This window comes from Pogoniulus pusillus, chromosome 5 (assembly GCF_015220805.1).
Source record: "Pogoniulus pusillus isolate bPogPus1 chromosome 5, bPogPus1.pri, whole genome shotgun sequence".
Lineage (NCBI taxonomy): Eukaryota > Metazoa > Chordata > Aves > Piciformes > Lybiidae > Pogoniulus > Pogoniulus pusillus.
This window is the reverse complement of record NC_087268.1, coordinates 19,198,985-19,226,790: the sequence shown is the minus strand read 5'-3', so window position 1 is coordinate 19,226,790 and position 27,806 is coordinate 19,198,985. Positions and strand designations below refer to the sequence as shown.

Sequence of the window (27,806 nt, the reverse complement as noted above, 5' to 3'; positions counted from 1 at the left end):
TCCTGGATGTCATCCTTCTTCTCTTCCTCTTGTTGTTCTGGTTGTCCCTGGCCTAGAAACAGAACTCTTAAACTCATTAGAACCATCCTTTTTCTTGGCAGCCAATCTCACAATGCTACTCTCATCAGAGTACTGGGTTCTAAGTTTATTTGCCAAATCTCGAAGACTATACATCTCCTCTTCCTCCTCTTGCTCATCAGAGGTCCCCTCCTCTGAGTCCTCTTTTGAATCACTCTGTCCCGCGAAGCCGGCATCCGGGGGAGGCGGGGTTCGCACTCCCGGTGCCAGCCCTTGAGTCCGCGGGGCGGGGGGAAGGTGGGGGGTGAGCGTGCTGCTCTGGCAGGCGCGGGGGGAGGAGAGGGGCGTGTGGGCATGAAACCGACAACAGAAAACCAGTCCCGATCTCCCACCCTGCCAAAGCCTCCAAGTCCCAAACCCCATGATGGAGTCTGAGACCAAGGTGTGGGGGGGACGCAGCTGGTGAATCCGGTGAAGAGACGCCGCCCATCCTGCCTCTTTGTGCAGCGAGAAGTTCCAAGGTGAAGAAGAAAAAAAAACTCGATCGGCCATCAGCCTGTTGAAATGCAAAACAGCCCAGCTCCCTGAAGCCCATACAGAGACCTAGCACCTCCCCAAAACAGACCCATCGCCCCTGGCCATGATGGATAGGCCGCAAAAACACAGGAAATGCTGGATGGAAGCATTTCACAGGTCCCCCAGTCAGCAATGGATGAATTCGCCTGTGGGGCTTCGTCTTTCTTGGGGTGATCTTATGAAGCGTGGGAGATTGCAAGAGTGGGTCTCCGGAGGAGGACGAAGCATCCGCTGATGTGAACTCAGTCGCTTCTTTCTTGGTCTCCGCTTTTCCTCTCGAGCTTCAGAAAAGTTAGCTGGAACAGACTTTCAGACACTTCAGCTGGTAGTTAATCACTTAGCTAGGATTCGGCTTATCAGCAAACAGTTACAAACAGCAGTCTCTGGACAGCAGCAAAGAAATTCCTGAGATATCTGTGCAGCTTCCACTACTCTCCCCAGTCTGACTTTAAGGCAAAAAGCGAAGAGTCTTTAGAAACAACATTTACGTCTCTTTTCCAAGGTTTATTACCCGTCGTCACCCAGAGGGATGCTTCAAAAGGCCACATATATTGAGTCGCTCCTTTTGACCAGCAAAATTAGAGCGTCCAAATGTCTCATAGAGACATGCTTTGAGGGGCATTCCACCACTGCTCCTCTGAGCGTGGACCCCATGCCCCCCCTGGCCGTCTGCCCTGATCAGGGGCAGAAAATCTAGTTACCTCACTAGGCGTGCACGACTTTGACCCTGTCTCTGGGGCAGAGATTGTATATGGCCAGTCTCCCCCACCCCTTCTCTCTCATCAGCCATCTTCACATCCCCCATATGGAGAATTTGTAGCTGCGGAGGAAGGTCAAGCCTCTCCATTCTGTGCATCCGAAGGGTCAAATCCCACTGTTCAGTGCACCAGATGTTGCAGGCCACATTGCCTGCTATCACTGCTTGCCATCAGGACAATGGTAAACAGGCCCATTAATCTACATGATTCGGGCCTGCCGCCTGAGCTTCGGAAAAATCCAAATACGAATTATGCTGAAGCCGTTTATGGATCATGACAGCCTGAATTTATACACTCAGCCAGTAGAGCACACGCCTACACATTAGCATAATTAGTCAGGGACAACCCACCACATATGCATAAGTCCACGCCTTGTTATTCTCGTTAATGAGGTCTGTTATCTACCCCTTCTGAGATAAGGTGTCCAGCTGCATATGAGAGCCAAGGTCTGTTATTACAAGGATCTGACTGTTGTCTCTTCTCTTCACTCCGTTCCCACAGTAGTCCTGCACCTGCACCCCACAACTCTTGTGCATTCTGCATTCCCACAGGTCTGGCTTGAGGCCTGTGAATTTGAATCTGTCTTAGGGTTAAGGGTTTCTGCTGCCTGAGGAGTCAAATTAGCTGAAGGAACATCTTGGGCTGGGGCAGTTATCTGTTCCTGGGCTTTGTGCCATGTTATTGTTATTACCTGGGACCTTGGCAGTTTTCCCAGAATCTAGGGGAGGAGGTGCAGTTGTGGCCCCCCCTTGCTCTCCCTCCGAGCTAGGACTGTTTAGACTCTTTTTATCTTTACTCAAAGATAGCCACCTCTTTCTCTGGTTCCTTAAAGGCATCACACCCGAATTCCTCTTACGTAATGCCAAAATTAATATGAAAATTGAAATTACAAGACCTAAGATCACATACAACAGAAATACCACAGTCTCAAGTGGATAAAATTCAGAGCAAGGGTTAGATATCTGGATCTTAGGCAAAATTACTCTCATTAAAGCTGTTGATAAAGCAGTATCATTTCCTGTATTGTTGCTGGTAAAAGACGCTGTAATACTAAATCAAACATATCCAAGGATGTAATCTCCAAAATAAAAAAAAAATTATGTAACTTTTGATTTAATCTTCAAAATTAGATTAACAAAACGTAACCAATTTGGGGTTTAATCCAATTATAGACACGAAAGCAGAAAATAGGCCACACATTAGCCCCCACTAAGTAAAATAGCTTCATTAGCTTCATTCTGATTCCTAGAGTTAATTAGCAATTACTCAAAATTAACTTTCCCCACATTGGGTGCCAAAATGAAAGATGTGATGGTGTGGGTGTTACCCTCCCCCCCACAGTTTAGAAATCACCCAGACTAGACTCAGTCAGCTCTGGAAATTGAATGAAGATTTTCTATTTACAGCTTACCACAATATACAAGCAGATATTTACAGTATATACAGCTATATACAGAAATATACAAGTTAAAAGGTAATATGGAAACACAACACCCCCCCAAGAAACCTGATTCCCCAGGAGGGGCTCCCAGCTGCCCTTCCACCTTCTCCCACCCCTCTCTACCTTACCCCAGACATTGCCTTGTGCCCAAGGAAGAGTGGAGGGTCGGCCCGGGAGTTAGGAAGCAGGTGGATTAGTCAGGTCAGGTTGGAGAGAGAAATGCAGCTCAAATCCCAGGCAGTGACTGAATGTCTTATGTATGTTTGGATTCTTGCTCTTATACCTCTCAGCAAGCGTATGAGTGAAGTAGACATCACCATTGCTTCCCTTTTGCAGCCTGTAATCTAGTTCTTCTCACCAAAAAATTGTAGCTAGCTTCAAACTAGCACAGCTTGACAACCCTTTCAGTGAAGAAAGTTCTTCTACTTGCCAATCTAAACCTTCTCTCGAATCCATTTCCTCTAATTCTATCACTTGTTACTAGAGAGAAGAGACCAACACTCACCTGACTCCAACCTCCTTTCAGGGAATTGTAGAGAGCAAGGTGTCCTCAAGCTCCTTTCCTCCAGACTATTCAACCTGAGTTTCCTCAGCCACTCCTGAAGACCTGTATGATGGCCCTAATCACTTACATTCTCCTCCCATTCTCACAGCAGTCACCAGAAGGCAACATTTTCTCTTGCTATCATGTAAGGTGGTGTTCATCTGAAATCACTGCAGCTGTTTGCTAAGTCACTGCTTTCAGCAAGGGACTGTAGAACATTTATTTGCTTGTAAGTAAGGGTTTGTAAAATATTGGAGAGGAAACCTTACAGTGTGGGATATTTAACAGCATCTCTGGATTGGTATCTTCATCTCTCTGTTTGGGGATATGGATATTAATCTAACAAGGAGGTATTAAAAGTACACAGTCCGGGCCTTGGTTATTGCTGGTTGCTTTGAATCTCCTCATTCTGGTGCACTTTTCTAAAATAAAGTTTAAGGACAAAAGAAGCTGGCCTGTCCCACCTCTATCCCATTTTTTGCTGTGATTAGAATACCAAAACAAAACCGGCTTTTGCCTGTATCTGCCCAAAGCAGGTGACTGTCAGAGCTGGACTGGACACAACATCTTGTGGAGGAACAAGCATACAGGTGAAGCCCATCCAGCAATTAGGAGAACTTGCATGTCTTATCTAAGTCAGAGCTTGATGGTACAGTACAAGTGAACATCCCTGCTGCCGTGCTGCTTGCAGGGAAGGCACAACCTACTTGACTACATGGCAGCCAATGAAGAAACTTACAGCAGTTTGATAGGAAGACAGAAGGATCTAGAAATCTTACAGATGAAAAAGCAAAGACAACAATGTGCTATGAGCATAGAGTAAAATATTTTCCACGAAGTGTAGAATCAGTTTTTGCTACCTGTTCCACTTTCTTTCAGAAAAGCCACAGCTTCCAGGTTGAAATCAAAACTGTCACCATGTTTCTGGTGGTAGAACTTAGTGTTCACCTCAGTGGTAAAGCAGCCGTCCTCGTCAGTCTAGGGATATGAAATAGCATCTATTAACCAGGCACAAATGTACTGATCCCTTATGCAGTGCAGATCAAATCCAAGGCCCAGGAATCACAGAATTACAGACTGGTAGGGGTGCTGGAAGAGACCACTGGTGATCATTTAGTCTAAATCTCCTGATAAAGCTGGGCTACCCAGAGCAGGTTGCATAGGCAGGTTTTGAAAGTTTCCAGAGAAGAATCCATAACCTATCTGGGCAGCCTGTCCCAGTGCTCTGGCACCTGCACAGCAAATAAGTTTTTCTTGCATTTAAATGAAACCTGCTGTGTTCTAGTTTGTACCCATGGCTCCTCATCCTTTCACTGGGCACCACTGGGAAGAGCCCAAACCCATCCTAGATTTAAAAGAACATGACTAAGACGTGACTTAAAGGAGAAGATTCCATGCTGGCATGAAACATACTCCTTTTTTAGTGGAGAAGCCACTAGGAGGGGATGCTGTTTCACCTGTCTCATCTTTACACTCTCTGTCATGTGCCAGTAACAACCGTAAGTTGTCATTTCTCCCTGCAAACATGATTTCTTTTACAATAGCATGATTTATCTTTTGATATGTACTAAGTTACTTTAAAATATGTAAACAATAGGTTCATTTGACCCTAGAGCTGAATGAGTAAATACTGTGCTGAACTGCAACTGCTTGCTTAGGTGCCAGAAGTGGTTTCTGTGTCTCCAGAAGAGCTGCTTCTGGGGAACAGCACATAGATGTTCATGCCAGATTGAAAGGTAGTCCTAAAAAGCATCCAGGGTATCAATACGGACACTGTACTTCTTATCTCCCTGTTGCAATACCACTTTTGCAGGTGAATCCGCAATAGAATTATAGAATGGTAGAATCATTAAGGTTGGAAAAGATCTCCAAGATCATCAACTCCAACTGTCAACACTACCATTCCTACCACAGCATGTGCCAGAGCCATGAGTCTATAGGCTTTTTTGACACCTTCAGGAATGGTGACACCACCGCTTCACTGGGCAGCCTGTTCCAGTGGTTGAGTACTTTTTCAGTAAAGGAGTTTTTCCTAAACCTCCCCTGGCACAACTTGAAGCCATTCCTATTCTTCTATCACTTCAGAGAAGAGATCAACACCCACCTCACTACAACCTCTTTTCAGGTACTTATAGAGCACCAGAAGGTCTCCTCTCAGCCTCCTTTTCTCTAGAGTAAACAACTCCAGTTCCCTCAAATATTCCTCATAAGACCTGTTCTTCAGACCCTTCATCAGTTTCCTTGCCCTTTTCTAGACCAACTTCAACACCTCAGTGTCTCTTACACATGGGGCCCACAAAACTGAACACAGTACTCAAACTGAGTCCTCACCAGTGCTGTGCACAGGGGCATGATCACTTCCCACCTCCTGCTGGACACACTAGTTTTGACATGGACCATGATACTATTTGTCTGCATCTTCCTTTGAATGCATCTAAGTGCAGTCAGATAAACCAGAGAGGGGGCAAGATTGCCACACTAGGAAGTTAGGGACAGTCATTCATCCCCAAACAAAGAGCATGTTGGTTCAAATGCTCATGTCTGTCCCACTCCATCCTCTAGTACTCTTCCCTCTTTGCCCCTATTCCTCTCTTTCACAAGAGGATTAAATGTCCCATGTGCTCACCTCACCAGTGTATTCCTTACAAATACTTCTCTTGGCTTTGGAAGACCTCTTATCATAGCGGATATGTTTACGGCACACCACAGCCTTTGCAATACCTTGGACTGGTTTCCCATATGTGTACCTGGCAAACAGAGCAGAGACTTAAGCTCACATGCAGAAACACTGTCTCAGGAATTAATAACATCAGTTCTAGCCTTGGTTTGCAGGTATACAGCTCAGCTGCCTGCAGCATCTTCATGGTTCATGAGTTTGGCTGAGACCAAAAAATTAAAATTACTTCATCAGATTAGAACAAAAGGCAGTCAGTGATGTGCAAGTTCTCTCCAACTCAACACTAGTCCCACTAGGCAGTGCTAGGAAACAGGTGCTGTCCACAAACCAAGTTATCATTCCTTCCACACTAGCACGTGCTCCACTGAGAGGATCCACACTAGATTTTTGAACTTTCAAACTCACAGAAGAAGAAGGGAGAGAGAATATGGAGAAAGATAACAGTCCAGATGAATTCCTTCACAAAGGATGTCAGGGTACCAAACTTTTGGAAGGGGGTATGATTGGCAGAGAAAATTATGAGCTCTGTTATTTATAGCTATGCAGTTCCCAAACCAGTAAGAATGCACTTTCTGTCATGGTAAGTCAGCTTACATGCCACAGAGGCGGAGAGTGAAGTTCTCCTCCAAGATGGTGACCACCTGAGGCATCTGGATGGTGACAGTGAACTTGGGCAACACTGTGTAAAAGCAAGAGAAGTAGAATTCAGTGAGAAAAGAGAGAAGTAATTTGTTTTTATCCTTTCCAAATGGTTGTCCACAGGAAAAAAAAAAATCCTTCTCTGACTACCAGCTCGGTAGTAATGCATCAGCAGCCCAGCCAAGACAGTGCAGTGAGAGCAGACAGCTTTAGTCTTCTCTCCAGAGCACAGCTGTGGGACAATGCCTCAGTCCATCTTCAGGACATGAGAAAGCCAGTGAGCCTGAGTGAAAGGCAGTGATTACATACTACATCCACTGGCAGAGGCAGCAGGACATCTCATGCACTAGCACAACTAGCACAGCTGTTCACAGCTTCAAAGTCCACTCATCTCTGGGTGAGAGAATGGGGGAAACAGAGGCAACACAGTTTTCTCAGCTGCCCTCGGCTCCCTGAGACTCTTACCATACTCCTCTACCCTGAAGGTATGTGTGCATTCAGGCACTTTGATGGTGTACTCTCCAACTGGTGCTTCTGCAGCTGTAGGGAAAGACAGATCCACAATGCCTCCCACAGGTGTGACATTCAGCCACTGAGCAATTTGGTTTCCTTTGGGGTCCTGTATAGGCAGTTGTAGAGAGTAGTTATTTCCCAGTGCAAGAACAGACTTTTCTGTAGAAAAGCTACCACAGCATGGTCTGAGCGCATAGGCTTTTGTCCTGAGAGCTTGGGTTTATAGTCCTATGACATAGCTACAGTGCTCAAGTGAGAATGAACTTGAGGAGCGTAGGGCTTTTCTCCCTGTCTCATTGACAGAGTCACAACCATAGGATTATTTTGGTTGGAAAAGAACTTTAAGATCGTTGAGTACAACAGTCAACCCAACACCACCATGCCCACTAAAGCATGCCCAAAAATGCTGTGAAGCAGAGATGTTTGCAAGAGCAACAAAGATCTCACCTTGCAGATTGGTGACAGATGGCACATTGAGCATAACTTACACACTATTCACACAGTGCAGTTAAGGCATGTAGGTTGCTAAGTACACACCAATATCTCACTGACTGCTGCAAAACTTGTTTACTTCCTTCCTTACCTGTCTCACTGAGAGACAGATGTGGTCTGTCTTAAAGACCTCTGTGATGATCTGAGCTGGCATAGTCCTAAGGTTGCTGTAGAGAGGATGAGTCCTAACAGCACTTGACAGTATGTTGCCTATAGCATGGGCTATTTGAGGAGTCTGATGACTTGAATCCCCAGGGAAGTCTGGGCAAATGAGTCCAGGACTTCATGCAGGGGACCATGAGTCCCAGTATAGGAAAAGGAGGATGTAAAGTGTTGGGAATCATGTTCGGTGGAGCGCTATGGGAAGATGACTCTTTGTTCACCAATATGGTTAGATGGTCAAATCCACTTTATTTCCGTGATACAGTGACTTATATGCATTCTAGCAAGAGGCGTGCTCAGCTTAAGATTGGTTACAGTCAGAGGGTCCAGAGTTACATGTAAGGTGTGCATAGGTTAACTTATCACAACATTCTAAGGGTCAGCCTCCCAGACCACCCACTCCAGCCCCCTTGGTTATCTAGTCTCTGCCCACTGCAGCTGTGTGTGGGGTGCTCAGTTGTTTACATCTCGATTTCCTAGCCTCGCTGGGAACCAAGGACGTTCTCAGCGCCAGTTACCCATGTTTATGACTTTATGTCCTCGACTGGCGAGAAATTCTTCCACAATTCCCTCTTTTTCTTTTGAGCAACCCACACCTGGCTAACTACCTTAGTTAAGCTCTTCTTAATGCAAGCAAAGACAATACAAGCGCATAGCAGAATTATTATGAAAATAACAAATAACCGTAAGCCTTCTCCTAATAAGCTGCTTAACCACCCCGGGATTGTCCCAAACAGGTTCTGCAACCAGTCATCAAAAGTCGATGTTTCCTTTTTGATCTTGTCAATACGGCCTTTCTACCAGGTTATACTCTTGTGAATGGACTCACCATGATCTGATAAATTCAGACAACACATCCCTTCAAAGTCCTGGCAGCCGTGTCCTTGGGCTAGCAAAAGAAAATCAACGGTTGCTCGATTTTGCAATAGGGCATGACGAAGGCTATTTTGATCAACCAATAGTTGTCCTAAAACCTTTGTGGTGACATTGGCTTGTTTTGCTGACCAACACGCGAGTCTCTCTAGCTGTACTAATGCTTTTCCAGCTGCTCCTCCTGGTAGAAATACAGCTAAGGCAACACGAGCAGCTGTGGATAACAATTGAACGTTGTCATTGCAATTAGGACTCAATTTTAGAGATCGCTTAGGCCGGCGTCGGGCTAGGTCCCTGAGCTGACTAAGATGAGGGGCAAACATTGTCAGTTTACCCAGATAACGTGGACCTCCATAAACGTTCTTTGGTATGCCTTGCCAGGCTCTATCACCACAAATAAGGAACACACCAGTGGGAAGTGCCTTAGCGGTTCTGTTGTTCCACAACAGATGACCTCGGCCCGTTCTTGATGCTTTAACACCATAACGCCAATTGTTTGCTCCAAAAGCACCTAAGGGTCTAACATGGGCCTTGTCAGTGTCGTTTGAACCGCAGTGTCCATCCTCGTTGCTAAGGAAGTTATCATAGGCTGTTTAACACAGGGGTGAATGGTGCAGCTACAAATCAACAGCGCTACAATCAAAAGGAATAAACCTGTTAGAGCTTTCATCAGTAGCATTAGTCTGGCAAGCTAACAACCCAAGCTTAGCTAACAATCCCAAAAGCTATTTCTGCAAGCGACAGTAAGTCATTCGTTCAGAAACCCAAAAGTGCAGACGAACATCACAGTCACAGGAGAGTGCAGGTGTGCCACGTCTGCGCTGGCTCTGTGTGGCAGTCGACGCTGCAGACTCGCAGATCACTCAGCTGTCAAGTATTCTTCTCAGACTCCCATAGTTCTGGGTTCACTCGATGTTCTCATTACACTCCTTAGCTATGAGCTGTGTCTGACTACTGTGCTTAAGAACTACTAACCTCTAAATACAATATAAAGATATGCCCTAGATGTTACTATCAGTCTATTCTACTTAGGCCTTTTCCCACAGTTCTTCATCTGCTTTTAGAATTTAGGGCAGTGGTTTTTTATCTCTTGCAGGGCCCTTGCAAGAGAAAAAAGTCACATTGCCATCTTATGCCAATTTGAGTGGGCCTTGGCCTTTACAAAGCTGTTAAACTGAACCTATTCCATTAAACCACAATCACTGAAAACTCATAAAAATACACAAATTCGTTAGCCATGGTCCAAACCTTAAAGATCCATACAAATACAATCATCATGTCAGTGCTTCTTTCAAGTCCTTTCACAGTTCTGCCATCTGAGCAAGACTTCTGCTCACTTTAGGAAAAAACAAGTTGGTCATAATCAGGTTGGTCTTCATCAAGGCCTGTGAAGATAAATGGTCAAACACAAGCAGATACAAGAACAAATGCAGACACATCCATTGCCTAGGCTAGCAGATCCACTGGCCTAGTCTGTATGCTGTGATTAGAAAAATCCCGAAAAGGAAAAGATTTCTTCTGCTATCCTACTGTCCTCTAACCCATATTCCCCTTTTCAATAATGCCTAAATGTACCCAAGAAAAACATCCCATAACATCCTTGTGTCCTAAGTTCCCAAAACTACAAACCCTTAGTCTTAACTTATCTTACCCTAAATATCTATCAGCTATAGGAACTTCAAGAAAAGCAAAGAAAATCCAAGAAGATAACAATACCATGGTATTCTCAGAAAAGGGAAAAGTCAGAATTGTCACAAGACTCAGTTCATGCAATTAGCAGCTGTTCCAGTAAACTTCTATACTAGTCCTGTCATTATCTGTTATTGGGGGAAGGAGCTGACTGGCATTAGCCTACAAGCTCTATCATTCCCTGCTCCTAGTCCAGAATCTGGTTAGTGACTTGCAATGTGGATCTCAGTGCCTACACCCTCGCTGTGAGAGGCAATGCATCTGAGTTCTAATCTGTCCTGCTTGGTGCCTTCCATGTCTGTATAAGTTTCCACCCATGGTCAGTGGCATTGGCATCTCTGCTATGTCCTAGCAATCTCCCTCTTTTTCTTTTTGCCACTGAGCAGGGGGTGCAAAAGTCATTGCTGCCTAATCTGTAGAAGGAATTAACCAGCAAGGCGATGGTGAATACCCCAGCCAGGAACTATCAGCCATCATCCGGAATGCAAACTGTTATCATCAGGTGACTAAAAAATACACCTGTGCGTGTCCATGCCTGTAACAGGGACAAAAATGGTCCTAAGTCATCCTTGTCATTCTTGCTACCATTTCCATAAACTTTCTGACATCTGTCTGCAGTAGCACAGTATCACAGTACCATCAGGGTTGGAAGAGACCTCATAGGTCATCAAGTCCAACCCGTCACCACGGGGCTCAAGGTCAGACCATGGCACCAAGCGCCACGTCCAACCTTGCCTTGAACAGCTCCAGGGCACCAGGGACGGCGACTTCACCACCTCCCCGGGGAGCCCATTCCAGTATCCAATCAGTCCCTCAGTGAAGAGCTCTCCCCTCGCATCTGGTGTTGTCAAAACAGCTTCGAGGCTTCGCTGCCTCCTAGCAGGGAAAAAAAAATCCGTAAAAGAAACAACGGGCGGGGGGGGAACGGGGCCCCGCGGGCCCTCCACAGGTGGCTAGAGGGGGAGAGGAGGAGGGGGAGGAGGCCAGCAGCCGCAGCGCCGCTTTTGTCCTCGGCCTTCCATCTCGCCCAACCCCTAGCTGTTTCAGGTCAGCCACCACTTGCTGTTTTCGTCCTTCTCCCATCCCACTATCGATCCTTAGTACACAACATGAAATCTACTCTGAAAACTCCCAAACTGCCGTCCTCCCTCTCAGGCTCTTCCAGAAAAAAAAAGGCAGAGGTGAAGCTGTGAGCTATCGAACAGCTAATCTCCCTGTAGCCATACAAACGCAAATTGACTAAACTCTGAAACGACTCAAGGAAACCCACAAACTCTTCCCACCCCACCGATCCCCTCAGCATCTCCCTCAGTCCCCCAGCTGTTGAAGACTCGCGGGAGACCCCTCGGCTTTGGGATGCGGTCCGTCGGAGATGGGCGGGCGGGCGGCGGTGAAGGGGGCGGATCTGAAGACTGTTCCGCCGAGCCGCGGGAAAGGGAGGGTCCCGAGCCGTCCGGTGCGGTCACGTCTGCCGTCGGTCCGTTCTCTCTTTACCGTCCGTTCCTCTGTACCTTCAGTAACGTCTTTTACCGGCTGAAAAACTAAAAGGCGGTGTCCTGTATCGCGTGCAGCCATCCGCGGGGACGCGCGGGCTACAGCGGCAGATTCGACACAGTACACACAGCGGCAGGCAGCCGCCCTCCGCGCGGCAGGTCCGAAAACTTTTCCAAGCTGAGAAGCGATTGTAACTGGCTGCCGGCGGGTCGCTGCGGGCAGCCGCCATCACGGGTGTGTCAGTGAGTCGCTACGGGCAGCCGCCATCATGGGTGTGTCAGCCGCAACTCAGTCCCAAGCGCATCTCTCCCAGCGCTCCAGTTAGACCGATCAAAAAGTCCTTAGCTTTCTACGTGCAGCCCACAGAGCTGAAGCAAGACGAGATGTCTCTCGGAGACTAAGACTCGTCAGCGGGGACAGAAAACAAAGTCATTCACATAGTGATAAACAATTGCACACGCCCAGTTCTTCTCGGGGGCTTGCAAATGCTTTGCAACGAACAATCAGCAGAGAGTTGGTGTGGTCTGCATGCCTCGCGGCAAAGTTGTGTACTCAGAGCGGCTCGCAGGCTCAGCTTCAGTCAGAGATGGTACTATAAAGGCAAACCGCCGGCAACCTTGTTGCGAACCGCGTATTGCTCCTGCGGTCAACGTGGCTACAATCGGGTTACCGGGCGCGGCTCCAGTAGGGAAGGAGGGCGGAGGCGGGGCGGGTGGGGCGGGCGACACGGGTGCCCGCCGGGATCGTACGGCACGCTCATTTTCAACTCCGCCACAGAGCTGGCAACCTTCCCAGCCACGCCTTTAACGGAAGCAGCTCTGCCGAGACCGAAAAACCGAACCACGGAGCCTTCTCTCTCCGGGACGCTCGGGGCGGGGGTGGAGGAAAAACCTGGCGCCGCGCACGCGTCAGAGCTGTTCGTAGCGGCCGGCAGGGCTAGGAGTAATACCAGGAAGACCACCGCCGCCGTGTTTCTTTCGGCTTCCATCTTTAGTAACGCGCGGAGCACCTCCCGCCGGGCGGGACTTAGCTGGCGGGGCGACTCAAAGTCTGTGCCGTTGCTAAGAACCGCGTCCCACAGTGCGTCTCCGACCTCCCGCTGCACTTTCGATCTTAAAATCATGGGAGGCTCTTTACTCGCATGACCCTGCGCATACGCCCGGGCCAGCAGCTCTCAGAGCTCAATGTCCGTCGAACTTCTCTCACGAGATAAATACGCCAGCAAACGCAGTGCCCCAGCAAATCCACCGTGGGCCTTACCTGCCTTACACACGGGCTGTTCACTCCGGAAATGAACGTCCAGACTACTGCCACCTCGGGGCAGCGCTACCCGGCCCAGCGGCACCGAATGACGCTTACTCTCTCCGATACGGAGAACGTCCCACAAGTTGATCGGACCCCTCTGTCTTCGGGCCAACCCTCCGGCCCCCAACGCAGTCTCACCTGCGGCCGGCTTGTGTCCTGACTCCTCTGTTCGAGCGCCAGATGTTGGGAATCACGTTCGGTGGAGCGCTATGGGAAGATGACTCTTTGTTCACCAATATGGTTAGATGGTCAAATCCACTTTATTTCCGTGATACAGTGACTTATATGCATTCTAGCAAGAGGCGTGCTCAGCTTAAGATTGGTTACAGTCAGAGGGTCCAGAGTTACATGTAAGGTGTGCATAGGTTAACTTATCACAACATTCTAAGGGTCAGCCTCCCAGACCACCCACTCCAGCCCCCTTGGTTATCTAGTCTCTGCCCACTGCAGCTGTGTGTGGGGTGCTCAGTTGTTTACATCTCGATTTCCTAGCCTCGCTGGGAACCAAGGACGTTCTCAGCGCCAGTTACCCATGTTTATGACTTTATGTCCTTGACTGGCAAGAAATTCTTCCACAGTAAAGACTAGGGATACCAGTACATTTGGAGGCTTCATTGACTATCACAGTCAGTCCCTGATGGACAACATTCTCCCATTGCTGATTCTTGGGAAGGCAAGATGCAGAACTCTGGCTTCAGTCACTCTGCCCATCTGGGAAAGACTTAAGTGATGACTTGGTGAGTGCTGTATAAACATATGGAATGAGCAGACACTGTGTTTTGAAAGGGTGAAGCTGGATCAGGGTAGTACTTTTGTATGTAATGGCATAAAGATTTACATAAAAGTCTTGGAAACCACGTGTTTATAGACTGGTTGCTTGCTGAATATGGCAAATGTGCCTACTACTAGTTGGAACTGTGATTTATCTACATGAGTCTTTACAAATTCCAGACTGCTTTCAGATGTCTTTCCTTAGCTCAGATGATTGAAATTAGTAATACTGGAACTAAACTAATGTATTTTAAAAGCAATCCTCCAAAAGCTGCTTTAGGAAGTTTTTCCAGATGTGTAGCTGCAAAGCTAACTGGTCAAACTTTCATTTCCTGCTTGTTAAAAAGAAAAAAAATCCATAAAAACGCTTCAGGTTTTTCACAAATCTTCAGTTCATAGGCTAGAGAGACTAGAAGTCCTGTGATCACTCTAGAACTCAAGTTTGCTGGACAAGTTTCCAGTTTACTGCAGGGACCCCTGTGTGATCAGTATCATGACAGTGCATTGTAAAACTTGTGTGGACACTAAAGGAAGGAAGGGTAACAAGTGAAAGACTATTTCCATTCATTTTGAGATCGCTAGCCTTCTGCATCTGTATTTCACCACCACCAACTCTAAACCTGTGATTTCCCCAAGGTGAGATCACCGATTTCAATAAAGTAGGTGCTTTACCTTCAGTTCCACCAGGTGATGCTGTGGGGAAGAAATAACAGTTACTGATGGGATGCTTTCAGATAAGGTACCACCTCCTCAGCCATCCATGAATCTTCCTTAACTAACTCCCAAGAAACTGCCCTTGGCCCAACATTATGAGCAACTCCTGTGTTGGAAGCTGTGCCCAATGCTGTTTACAATCCCCAAACTCAACACTGAGACTAGCTGTCCACAGATGGATCACCTAGATGGCCCAAACACTGATTCAGAAGCCATGGAGGCAGCCCACAGTGTTTTTGGATTTATTAAGGCTTTTCTGCTCTTGGCTTACCGTTTCATTGCTGGCCATAAAGTTCTGATCCAACGTTACAATTCGCAGTTTGACTATACAGTAAAAGAAAAAAACAGGGCTGGCTGAAATGAAATCAAATCTGTCAATGATAATAAAAATATGGAAGTTAGCATATGGATAGACTGGGTGGGTAACCAAGATGAGCCCTTGTGCTTCACTGAGAAGGTGTGTGCAGCAGCTAGAGCCATCCACTCCTGAGTCTATGCTCAAAGCCCTGTTATGAGCTGGCAGCCTGGCAGGAGGGGTGTTATGAGGTTTCTGGGAAGGCTGGCTGTGCTGCTGAGAAACAGTATTTTTCTGGGCATTGGACCTGTGGTAATGCATTCAATCTTTCCTGTAGTAAAGGTCGTGTCAACTGAAAGGGTGCAGAGCCACAAAGTAAACAGTTGTACCATATGGTGATATGAGCTGTACTAGGGAAGTGTTGTGGCCCACAGGACCCCATAATCTTCATATGAGTGAGTCTATGGGAGAGAGAGGGATTTAGAGCACGGAGAGACTATTGTGGTTTTGACTGCAACAATCATGAACATGTCAGCATCCAAATATTTTCTCAAGCATCGGCCAAAATACATTGCTATGTGGTCCAAATATGGCTGCTACTAGGGAAAACATGTATCTGTCTGATGTAGAACCCAAATCCCTCAAAGCCTAGAAAGAAGGTGAAGTCTGTGGCCTATCTCCCTTGTAGCACAGGATCCCCACTCCAAGTGCTAAATGTTACTCTGGATTGTGCTAAATGCTACCCTGTATTTTGTGATCTGAAGGCTGCTTTTTCTCTCAGAAGACATGGCATACTGTCCGTACCTATCTGACCAGGCTTATACACAGGTTTCTCTGTCTGAATAAAAGTCTTCTTGTCTGCATGTTTGATTAGAACTTTCTGTTTCTTCTGAAACTCTGAGTTGGCCACCAGGACTGTGATCACAATAAAAGCCACTTCTTCAGGGTTTCCAACAGGCAGAGGGACCTACAGGAATAGTTGCAAGCATCATTCAGGGTCAATCACATTCACCGATCCCCATGCTTTATCCTCAGGAATAGTACCTATGATACTGCTCTGATGTTGCTCCAGTTTTTGCCCTGAATGACATCACAGTACTTTTCAGAATGTTTTCTAAACTAGTAGAACACCAGTGGAGCTACTTAGCAGGAAGGGCACTGACAGACCTATAGAGGCTGAAGCAGAATCATAGAATACAATGACAGAATAGTTTTGGTTTGAAAAGAATTTAAAATCATTGAGTCAAACCATTCTCTACCTCTGCAAAGGCTTGTGCTGAACCATGGCCCTCAGCATCACATCTTTGTGACTTTGAAACACCTCAAAGGACAGGGATCCAACCATCTCACTGGGCAGCCTGTTCCAGTGTTTGAGGAAACCTTTCAGTGAAGAAGTTTCTTCTAATAGCCAACCTAAACCTTCCTTGGCACAACTTGAGCTGATTTCCTCTTGTCTTATCACTTCTTACTAGGGAGAAGAGATGGACACCCACCTGGCTCCATCCTCCTTTCAGGGAGTTATAGAGAGCAAGAAGGGCTCCTCTCAGCCTCCTTTTCTCCAGACCAAACCCCAGTTCCCTTAGACACTCCTTACAAGACCTGTTTTCTAGACCATTCAACAGCTTTGCTGCCCTTCTCTTGATCCACTTAAGGACCTCAATGTTTTTCTTGTATTGGGTGCCCCAAAATCAAACCCAGTACTCAAGATGATGAGCACAGGGAGATGATCTCTTCTCTATTAAGATATTTGCATGGAAAGATAAATTTCTTTGCCTCCTGCCCAGCTAAAGCAGAATTCACACACTATCCACCCTACTGAGAATCTTTTAAAATCTGTTCCTCACCTGGAATCTTGTGCAATGAAAGAAGGTGAGCTGAGAGACGGACTGAGTGATCAAAGTCTCATTTCCAGCTCTGCTTTGCAAGGTTACTGTCACATGAGTTGGGACTGATTGCTTTCTGCTGATCTGGAGACACACTGTCTCTGAGAAGGGGTAGTAGAGCTGAGATGGTATTGCCACAGCATAATTGCTATTTATAAAAAGAAAAGGAAAAAAGTCAGGTGAAATTGATTTTCCAAGAGGATAGACTTTTTTGTGATTCTGTGACTTTAACCATAGGATTTGGGTACTTAATAAGATTTCTAGTCCTTTATTCTGTTCTTACAGTGTCAGTGTGGCATGATTACATTGTTCTTTTCACCTAGAGGTACGCAGCTAAGGTACTAGGTTAACACTGAATCACTGCATGCTACATGTACATATAGAATGATCAAGTCACTGCTCCCACACCTGAAAGTTCAAATAAGGGGAAGAGACCTCCCCACATGACCCAAGAGATCAGCAGCAGAACTTACATTGGGGGTTTCCTGGGACTTTGGCCTTTTCCATAAACCACAGTAGATATTGCTGTCAGTTTGGCTGGTTGACTGTCTGCTTTCTGTCCTATCAGCTACTTGTGGGCTCAGAATTAATGCCAAGAGTATGAGGCCCAGTGTCCTGGCTTTGTGTCCCAGACACAGTCAGTCTCATGAGCACTTTCTCTTCAGCCCCTGACACTCCTGTCCTCCTTGCTATCTTTTGCCAGATCTTGCACCTCTGTAGCTACTCTTGTAGCTGTGCCCATGGTTTGGTTTTCTTCGCATTATGCTGCACTGCAGCAACCAGGACAAAAGAAAAGCCAACATTCAAGCAGGTTTGAAAATTCTTATCACTGACTCCTTGTGCTTACTGCCTCTGGACAGGTTCAGTCAGCAGCATGTTTTGCGGCCGGAACAGAGCATTTTGATTTTTCTACTTGAGCTGACTCACTGGGCCAGCAGTGATGGGGTAGGGATAAGATACCAGGATAAAGAACTCAGTGAGCACTAAAGACTTTCTGCTAGAACCTTTCATACATTCCATGCACCTAATGACTCTGGAATATTTTCTTACACCTCTTTGAGAATTGATCCCATGCCCTCTGAGCTATCAAAGTAGGAGACAGCATCTCTGAGGCTGTCATTCAGGCATCTCAAGAGTCAAGCTGAATTACTTTCTCATAGAATCACTTTGTTTGGAAAAGGTCTTTAAGATCATTGAGTCCAACCATCTTATAACTTGTGAATTCTTGTTAATCTGCCAAAACCATTGGTATACAGGTGGGACAACAGACAGCCTGTTGAAGCAAGCAAGCATGGCAAAACCAACTAGACTGCCATAGAACAGGAAGGCAAGTTGGTTTAGCAAAGGTCAGGACCAAAGTCATTCACAATTGGCAGGTGTTTGTGTTAAATGAAAATCTGCAAAGCTGGCCCAACAAAGAGCTGAAGAAAGGAGTCTTATGAAGAAAAGACAGCCCTGTTTTGTCTAAAACTGATGAAGCAAGGCTCATGTAACTTAAACATCCCACTTCAAAGCAGATACTGAGGGCCAAAGTGCTTGAGCAAAGATTTTTGCTTCAATGTTAATGTTAAAGTTGACACCCCTCAATATGCCAGCGAGGAAACCCAAATGCTAAAGGTATATGAGTGTGTTACAAAACTTTCCTCCCAAATCATGCTACATGTCATTTAGAAAGCAGCAACAACCTGGGCTAGGGTATAAAAAACATTAGGGGAACATGTGTGCACGTGGCACTGATACTAGTAACAGGGGTGTAGCATGGGCCAGCAGCAGAAGTGAAGCATGGCCAGCACCAGCATCCCCACCAGCCACAGCAGCAGCTGTTGGGAGAGAAAGACAGAGATGAGGACAGTTTATGGGCTGCGCTCCTTCTCCTCCACCCAAGACAGGGACACATTTCTTAGTGAGAACTGCATCTTTTGAGCTTTTGTTCCATTTATCTTACATTAGAGCTACTGCAAAGGTTTGCATCTTCAATTTTGCCAGACAGTATCACAGTATCACACAGTATCATTAGGGTTGGAAGAGACCTCACAGATCATCAAGTCCAACCCTTCACCACAGAGCTCAAGGCTAGACCATGGCACCAAGTGCCACGTCCAACCTTGCCTTGAAGTGCCCCAGAGACGGCAACTCCACCACCTCCCCGGGCAGCCCATTCCAGTGTCCAATGACTCTCTCAGTGAAGAACTTCCTCCTCACCTCAAGCCTAAATCTCCCCTGGCGCAGCCTGAGGCTGTGTCCTCTTGTTCTGGCGCTGGCCACCTGAGAGAAGAGAGCAACCTCCTCCTGGCCACAACCACCCCTCAGGTAGTTGTAGACAGCAATAAGGTCACCCCTGAGCCTCCTCTTCTCCAGGCTAAACAATCCCAGCTCCCTCAGCCTCTCCTCATAGGGTTTGTGCTCAAGGCCTCTTACCAGCCTCGTCGCCCTTCTATGGACACGCTCAAGCATCTCAGTGTCCCTTTTAAATTGGGGAGCCCAGAACTGAACACAGTACTCAAGGTGTGGTCTAACCAGTGCAGAGTACAGAGGCAGAATGACCTCCTTGCTCCTGCTGACCACACCATTCCTGATGCAGGCCAGGATGCCACTGGCTCTCTTGGCCACAAGGGCACACTGCTGGCTCATGTTCAGGTGGGTATCAATCAGTACCCCCAGATCCCTCTCTGTCTGGCTGCTCTCCAGCCACTCCGACCCTAGCCTATATCTCTCCATGGGGTTGTTGTAGCCAAAGTGCAGCACCCTGCACTTGGAGCTATTGAACTCCATTCCATTGGACTCTGCCCATCTGTACAGGCGGTCAAGGTCCCGCTGCAGAGCCCTTCTGCCTTCCAACTCAGTCACATCTGCCCCCAGCTTGGTGTCATCTGCAAACTTGCTGATGACTGACTCGATGCCCTCATCCAGATCATCTATGAAGATGTTAAAGAGGATGGGGCCCAGCACAGATCCCTGAGGGACACCACTAGTGACTGGCCGCCAGCTGGATGTGGCACCATTCACCACCACTCTCTGGGTCCGGCCCTCCAGCCAGTTCCTAACCCAGCACAGAGTGTTGCCATCCAAGCCATGGGCTGACAGCTTAGCCAGCAGTTTGCTGTGGGGGACAGTGTCAAAGGCCTTGCTGAAGTCCAGATAGACCACATCCACAGGCCTTCCCACATCCACCAAGCGGGTCACCTGATCATAGAAGGAGATCAGGTTAGAAAGGCAGGATGTGCCCTTCCTAAACCCATGCTGGCTGGACCTGAGCCCTTTGCCATCCCTTAGGTGTGCTCTTATCACCCCCAAGATAACCTGTTCCATCAGTTTCCCTGGCACTGAGGTCAGGCTGACGGGTCTGTACTTCCCAGGTTCCTCCATCCGACCCTTCTTGTGGATGGGGACCACGTTGGCCAGTTTCCAGTCTCCTGGGACCTCTCCAGTGAGCCAGTACTGCTGGAAAATGATGGAGAGTGGCTTGGCCAGCTCATCTGCCAGCTCTCTCAGCACCCTGGGATGGATCCCATCTGGTCCCATGGGCTTGTGGGTGTCCAGATGGCTCAGCAGGTCCTGAACTAATTCTTCAGGAATTTCCAGGGGAACACACTGCTCCCTGACCCCATCCCCCAGTTCAAGAGGCCATTCTTCTCCTCCTCCTTCCTTACTGTTGAAAATTGAGGCAAAGAAGGCATTCAGGACCTCAGCCTTTTCTACATCATCAGTTATAGTATTCCCCTCCTGGTCCAGTAAGCAGTGGAGGCTCTTCTTGCCCTTCCTTTTTGCGTTGATAAATTTATAAAAGTGTTTTTTGTTATCTTTCACGGAAGTTTAAGAGTGCTATGAGGAAACTTCTGTTTCTAGGCCAGGGACAACCAGGTCAACAAGAGGAAGAGGAGGAGGATGACATCCAGGACTCCAACGATTCTCTCAGAGAGGTCAGGGAAGTTAGAAAGGAATACTCAGGGGAGTCAGGTGAGCCAATCCTAAGCTGGCTAGTGAGATGCCGTAGCATTGGTGCAAATGCCCTGCAGGTAGGAGACAAGTCTGCCAAGCAGCTAGGACCACTCACCAAGGAGAGTGGAGTGGACAAATACCTAGCAAGCCCTTTTGGTAAGGTTAGCTTGTGGACACGCCTTCTGTTGGGTGTGGCTATGAGATATCCTTCCCAAGATGATCTGCCATGGGCTGCCAAGAAGTGGAACACCATTGAGCAGGGAATTAAGCTTCTGAAGGAGTTTGCTGTGAAGGAAGTGCTCTATGGAGATCATGGCACACATGAGGCTGATGACATTCCTCTTGGAACAGGTCTCATGAAGAAGCTTATCAAGCTTGCTCCTTCATCCTATGCTAACATTTTGGCCAGCAAGTTTCTATCAAGGGGTGATAATGGAAGGTCTATCACTGTTGGTGAATTCACAGACCAGCTCAGGCAGGTAGAGGACAGCTTGTCACATTCTGCCATAGTCTCTGCCATACAAACTATGACTACAGAGATGAAGGGGATAAAAGATGGTTTTGAGAATAGCATGAAAGAACTGAAGGAGGACCTTAAAACCTCAATTTCCAATCTGGTAAGGGATACTGTTCCTGCATCATCTGAATGGGTGCATGTTTCTGCCATCAGGAATAGACGCCCACCTCCTGCAAGGCAATTCCAGCCCAGGAGGAGACAAATTCCACCTAGACATCAGCAATCACGTGCGTCACTGTGGATACTTCTGCGTGACACATACAGTGGGAACATGAACAAGTGGGATGGTCAACCTACTTCAGCGGTTTCAAAGAGAGTCAGGGAACTGCAGAGTGGCAGAAACAGAGGCAGCAATGCCAGGAAAGTAGCTGTCACCTCTTCAGCTCCCGAGAGCAACTGCAATTATTCCAACAATTGCAATTTCTCTCACAACAACACCAAGCACTGTGTACACCCTACATGCCATGTTCAGCATTAGGGGTGCCCTGCCTCCAGCCAGGAGGAGGAAAGAGTGGAGAGAAAGTATTCATTAGGTGGCCTGGCAGTTCAAAAGTTTGGAAATACAGGGCTTTAGTTGACACAGGTGCTCAGTGTACTTTATTGACATCCAATTGCAAAGGGACAGAGTCCATATCTATTTTTGGAATCACTGGTGGATCTCAAGAGTCAACTAAGACACAGGCTGAGACAAGTTTAACTGGTAAAGAGTGGGAGAAACATACTATTGTAACTGGTCCTGATGTGCATTGCATTCTGGGAATTGACTTTTTGGGTCAAGGTTGTTTCAAAGATCCTAAGGGTCACAAATGGGCCTTTGGAATAGCATCTGTAGAGATTGAGTATGGTAAATTGAAATTGTCCATTAGACCTGAACTTTCAGATGAATCTGCAGTTGTGGGACATCATGACATAGAGGATCTGGAGGTGCCAATTGCTACTCAAACTGTTCACCACAGGCAGTACAGAACTAACCGTGACTCTTTGTTGCCCATTCATCAGCTGATTTGTCGACTGGAGAGTCAGGCTGTCATCGAGAAAGCTCATTCACCTTTCAACAGTCCCATCTGGCCTGTGCATAAACTTAATGGAGACTGGAGACTGACAGTTGATTTTCATGCCCTCAACGAGGTGACTCCACCCATGAGCACACCTGTGCTGGACATGCTGGAACTCCAGTACGAGCTGGAATCGAAGGAGGCTAAATGGTATGCTACCATAGACATTGCTAATGCTTTCTTCTCTATTCCCATAGCAAAGGAGTGCAGGCCTCAGTTGGCATTCACCTGGAGAGGAATCCAGTACCAATTCAACCGTTTGCCTCAGGGGTGGAAACACAGCTCAGCGATCTGTCACTCAGTCATCCACAATGCACTGGAGAAAGATAAAGCCCCAGAGCACATCCAATGCATCGACGACATCATTGTGTGGGTCCAAACAGCTGAGGAAGTCTTTGAGAAAGGTAACAGAATCATTGACATTGTGTTGCAAGCAAGTTTTGCCATTAAGAGAGACAAGGTCAAAGGACCTTCCAGAGAAATTCAGTTTCTGGGAGTGCGGTGGCAGGATGGTCGCCGTCACAATCCACAGGATGTGATCGACAAAGTCTCCACCATGGCAGTTCCCACCAATAAGAAGGACACTCTATCTTTCTTACATGCAATGGGATTTTGGAGACTACCCATTCCTGGATTCAATCAAATTGTCAAACCTCTGCACGATGTGTCTCATAAGAGAAACAATTTCGAGTGTGGACTTGAACAACAAGCAGCCTTTGATCAGATCAAACAAGAAGTAGTCCATGCAGTGGGCTTGGGACCTGTGCAATCTGGTCCAGACATTAAGATCATTCTGTACACGTCTGCCAGTGACAATGGTCCAACTTGGAGCCTTTGGCAGAGAGCTCCAAATGAGACATGTGGTCGTCCACCTGGTTTCTGGGGTTGTAGCTGCAGAGGCAAATTACACCCCAACAGAGAAAGAGATACTAGCAGCCTATGGAGGAGTGAAAGCAGCTTCTGAAGTGATTGGAACTGAGTCACAATTGCTTTTAGCTCCTAGACTGCCAGTTCTTAACTGGATGTTCAAGGGCAAAGGTTCATCACCACATCATGCCGCAGATGCAACCTGGCCTAAATGGATGGCTTTGATAACCCAACGAGCACAAATGGGTAATCTTGACCGACCTGGTCTGGTGGGGTGATGACCAACTGGCCGGGAGGCACAGACTGTACCAAACCTCCAGAGGAGAAAATAACTCATGCTGAGGGAGCTCCTCCTTATGGGGATCTCTCTGATCAGGAAAAGAACTGTGCTTTGTTCACAGATGGTTCCTGTTGTCTTGTTGGGAACAAGCAAAGATGGAAGTCAGCAGTCTGGAGTCCTACCAGGAGAGTTACTGAAGTGAGAGATGGAGAGGGAGAATCCAGTCAGTTCGCTGAGGTAAAAGCTGTCCAACTTGCTCTTGATGTGGCTGAACGTGAAAATTGGCCTATCCTTTACCTCTCCACCAACTCATGGATGGTAGCCAATGCTCTATGGGGTTGGCTAGAGGACTGGAAAAAGAAAGGTTGACAGAGGAAAGGAAAGCCTATTTGGTGTGCTGATCTATGGCAGGACATTGATGCACGACTGGAGAGAATTCCAGTGAAGGTGCAGCACGCAGACGCACACATGAATAAGAATAGAGCCACTGAGGAAGACCAACAGAATGAGCAGGCAGACCAAGCTGCTAAGATTTCCCAAGTTCATACCAACTCTGATCTTGACCATGATTGGAAACACCGAGGTGAACTGTTCTTAGCTCGGTGGGCCCATGATTCATCTGGACATCAAAGCAGAGATGCAACATACCGATGGGCACGCGATAGGTCAATTGACGTGTCCATTGACGCTATCACCCAAGTCATCCATGACTGTGACATTTGTGCCATTATTAAACAGGCTAAGCGAATCAAGCCATTATGTTATGGTGAGAGATGGTCAAAGTACAAGTATGGTGAAGCCTGGCAGATTGACTACATCACTTTGCCTCGATCTCGTTCTGGCAAGCAGTATGTGCTAACGATGGTAGAGGCCAGCACCGGATGGCTGGAAACCTATCCAGTTCCACATGCTACTGCATGTAACACCATTCTTGGCTTGGAGAGACAGATCATATGGAGACATGGAATTCCAGAGGGAATCGAGTCAGACAATGGCACTCATTTCAAGAACAACCTTATGAAAAACTGGGCCAAAGAGCATGGCATTGAGTGGATCTACCACATACCCTACTATGCACCAGCTTAGGGAAGATTGAGTGCTACAACTGTTTGCTAAAAACCACTCTAAAAGCCATGGGCGGTGCAACTCTGAAAAACTGGGACAAACATTTAGCACAAGATACCTGGTTGGTAAATAGTAGAGGTTCAGTAAACAGAGCAGGACCTGCACAATCAGGTCTGGTCCAAACAGTAGAGGATGATAAAGTTCCTGTTGTATGTGAAAAGAATCTGTTAGGGAAAACTGGGTATTTTCTCCTTCGGGCAAAGGGAAACCTGTCTGAGGGGTGGTGTCTGCTGAAGGTCCTGGTCACACCTAATGCAAGAGAATGGTGAAATCCAGTGTATTCCACAGAGAAATCTAACCTTAGCAGAGAGAGTTTAAATTCAGAGTGTATAATACAAGCTGTTAGGAGTTTTCTGTTCTAGGTACCATCAGTGTCCATCATTGAAAGAATCTATGATAGAATCTACAGTACATGAGCCCGAACCCAGTGTCACCTGGGAGTCCCTGTTCTCGTCTCATCTGTGAGGAGACAAACTGTTCTGAGCTTTTGAATCACCTACATCTGAGATAGCTGGAATGAAGTGTGAACTGAACTTGAAATATCCATTAGTGTAAATATTGTTTTAGATTGGATCGGATAGTTCTTAGCAATACTCTGAGCGAAGTAGACAGGGGTGGATTGTGCTAGTTTGAAACAGGCTAGAATGTTTTGGTGAGAAAAAATAGATTATAGGCTGTGAAAGGAAAAACAATGGTGATGTCTGCTTCCCTCAGAGTCTTGCTGAAGAAGAACGTAAACATTAGATAACACTCGCCATTTTCGCACTCTCGCTCTGGCTACTGACTGAGCTGTGTTTCCCTAACCTCACCTGCCACTCACCTTTGCTTCTTAATCTCTTGGCTGAACCTCTATTCTTCCTTAGGACTGGGGTGAGGTTGAGAGCGGCAGGGGGAAGGTGCAGGGGTGATTGAGAGCCCCTCCTGGGGACTCAGGTTTCTGGGAGGGGAGTTGTGTTTCTGTATTACTTTCACCTTGTATATTTCTGTATTTAACTGTATATGCTGTAAATAGCTGCTTGTATATTGTGCTAGCTGTAAATAAATAGCTTCATTTATATTCCCAGAGCCCGTCTGAGTCTAGCTGGGTACCTTGTAAAGTGGGGAGGGGGCGGGGTACACCCAAACCACCACAAGAACGTAGTAGTAAAACATCATCTGGGCAAAAGCTGTGTCAGACTATGCTACATCTCCTGGAAGACGAGGATGTACTCCCTCTGAAATAGTCTTCTGTATGCCACACTACATCCAGGAGAGCCCAGCTATGATCACGTGACACATTTCCCACTGTACCATCTAATATTTGGGCAGTCATACCTCTGCTTGCACTTATGCCACGGCTGCAAAAGCAAAGGCCTTCAAAAAGAAAGTTCACAAGGCTTGTAAAGGCATCCAGCCTTTTCCACTAAGTATTTAAATAGTCACCTGTGACTATGTGGAGAAAAGCATAGCTCAAAAGAAAAGATATTCTGGAGTATAGAAGGAGATATGAGATTTTAACACGTCAGAATGAAATACACATGGAAAGCTGGCAGAGCTGCTCTGGCTGAGTGCTTGTAGAAGTAAATGGTCTATAGAAATGAAACTAATGGAAGAGCCAAGTAGTATTTGGAATATACAGAGTGATAGAAAGTGCATGAGAATCAAGGAAAACCTTGAGAATGTGAGAAATTATTCCTCTTTGGAATATCATTCCTTATTTTAGGACTTATGTCCTGTTTCTGTTACATCACCACCCACCCAGGATTCCCCACACACCAGAACACTTAGGAGAAGCAGCTGAGATTCTTACAGCATTGCAGGCATTCTAGCCATGCTAGACAGGAGAAGGATGCTGCCCCACAGGAAAGCGATGATCCACATTGCTGATGGCAGGTCAAATTTCTCCAGGGAAACTTTAGCCTCGCCGTCCCTCCTTTGCCCCTACTCTTGCTGTCTTCTTTCTTCCTCCTCCTCCTCATCCAGAGCTGAAGGACTACACAGCTCCTGCCCAGACTGGGTGCCTGTCTCTCTTGGCTTTAAAATCAAGAAGGTGAAAATCACAATGAGCATGGCAGGGGCTGGGGCTGGGATATGGGCGGGTGGAAGGGGTGGAGACAGTGTTTGCTGCCTACATGCCAAAAGCACTTGCCTTGAGCTTTTGCAAGGTTTATTGGTATGTCTCCAGAAGACATCTCACTATGAATTAATGCAGCACAGTAAGAGTGCTCAGTTAGTACATTTGGTACAGGGGGTCTATTTTTATAAAGTCATTACTGGGACTTTATTGGAAACATCCTGGGACAACATTATTCTTTGCAATGTCAGCAGATTTTTTTTTCAGGATTCTTCTGTAGAGCTTCTTTTTTTGTACATTATTTACTTCTTAGAGAAAATTCACTTCTGCCCTGCAGCCTCCAGTCAAGGCCAGCCAAGACCTTGCCACACAGCTCTTCCATTCCTCTCTGGAAGAAGGCAAGAACTTTCACATGTTACTATCTTTTCACTGTCTACCTGTTCCCATTTAACTTCCTAGGAAGCCAGCTTCAAGACTGTTCAGAGAAGCAGAGCAGTGGGGAACGTTTCAGAAATCAGACACGACTCAGATTGTTTTTTGTCCTGCTACTTTAGGCTTGGGTTCAAAACCCTGCTGATTTCAGAGAATCAAATATGCTCTCAGAGCAGTGACACACAGTGGTCTAAACCTGTGAATTATCTCCAGCATCAGAGGCTCATGTGCTCCTGTTGCATCAGACTGTATGCTAAGGTTTGGTGCTAAGCACACATATGAGGAACATGCCAAAGTAAATCCAAAGGATTGCTTCAGTTTGGAGCAAAGAGTGGGTTAATGGCCTATCCAGTGTACCTTCAACCATGCTCAGCAAAAACACAGCTGGAGCCAGGGCAGGATGAGGACAACCACCTGAAAATGAGATTGTAACTAGATGGCAGATATATCCAAGCACCGTTCACTTCACTGCTGCCACCCAGGAAAAGGAAATAAAAACTTTACACAAAGGAGACCTTCTGGCACTCTACAACACCCTGAAAGGAAGTTGGAGTCAGGTGGGGGTCAGTCTCTTCTCTCTATTAACGAATGATAGGACAAGAAGAAATTACCTCAAACTGTGCCAGGGGAGGATTAGGTTGGATATTAGAAGAAACATTTTCACCAAAAAGATTCTCAAACACTGGAAAAGGCT

General features: G+C 46.8%; 1 protein-coding gene and 2 long non-coding RNA genes across 3 annotated transcripts in view; 1 reads left to right on the top strand and 2 right to left on the bottom strand.

Moving 5' to 3' along the window:
- The window catches only part of LOC135175364 (alpha-2-macroglobulin-like protein 1), a 61,060-nt gene extending 34,573 nt beyond the window's left edge, over positions 1-26,487 (bottom strand). Inside the window, 9 exon segments of the mRNA XM_064143398.1 lie at positions 4,198-4,315; positions 5,964-6,084; positions 6,609-6,693; positions 7,119-7,272; positions 14,625-14,645; positions 14,938-14,990; positions 15,766-15,928; positions 16,806-16,992; positions 26,417-26,487. Coding sequence (XP_063999468.1) covers positions 4,198-4,315; positions 5,964-6,084; positions 6,609-6,693; positions 7,119-7,272; positions 14,625-14,645; positions 14,938-14,990; positions 15,766-15,928; positions 16,806-16,992; positions 26,417-26,487 — 973 coding nt within the window.
- Positions 8,050-14,001, bottom strand: LOC135175365 (uncharacterized). Its single transcript, XR_010302339.1, has 2 exons — positions 9,942-14,001; positions 8,050-8,709 (listed from the first exon to the last, which is right to left on the bottom strand). It is a non-coding gene; the product is annotated as an uncharacterized LOC135175365 (long non-coding RNA).
- LOC135175366 (uncharacterized) lies at positions 13,902-15,801 on the top strand. Its single transcript, XR_010302341.1, has 3 exons — positions 13,902-13,918; positions 14,589-14,691; positions 15,746-15,801. It is a non-coding gene; the product is annotated as an uncharacterized LOC135175366 (long non-coding RNA).
- Positions 26,488-27,806: the final 1,319 nt, after the last annotated feature.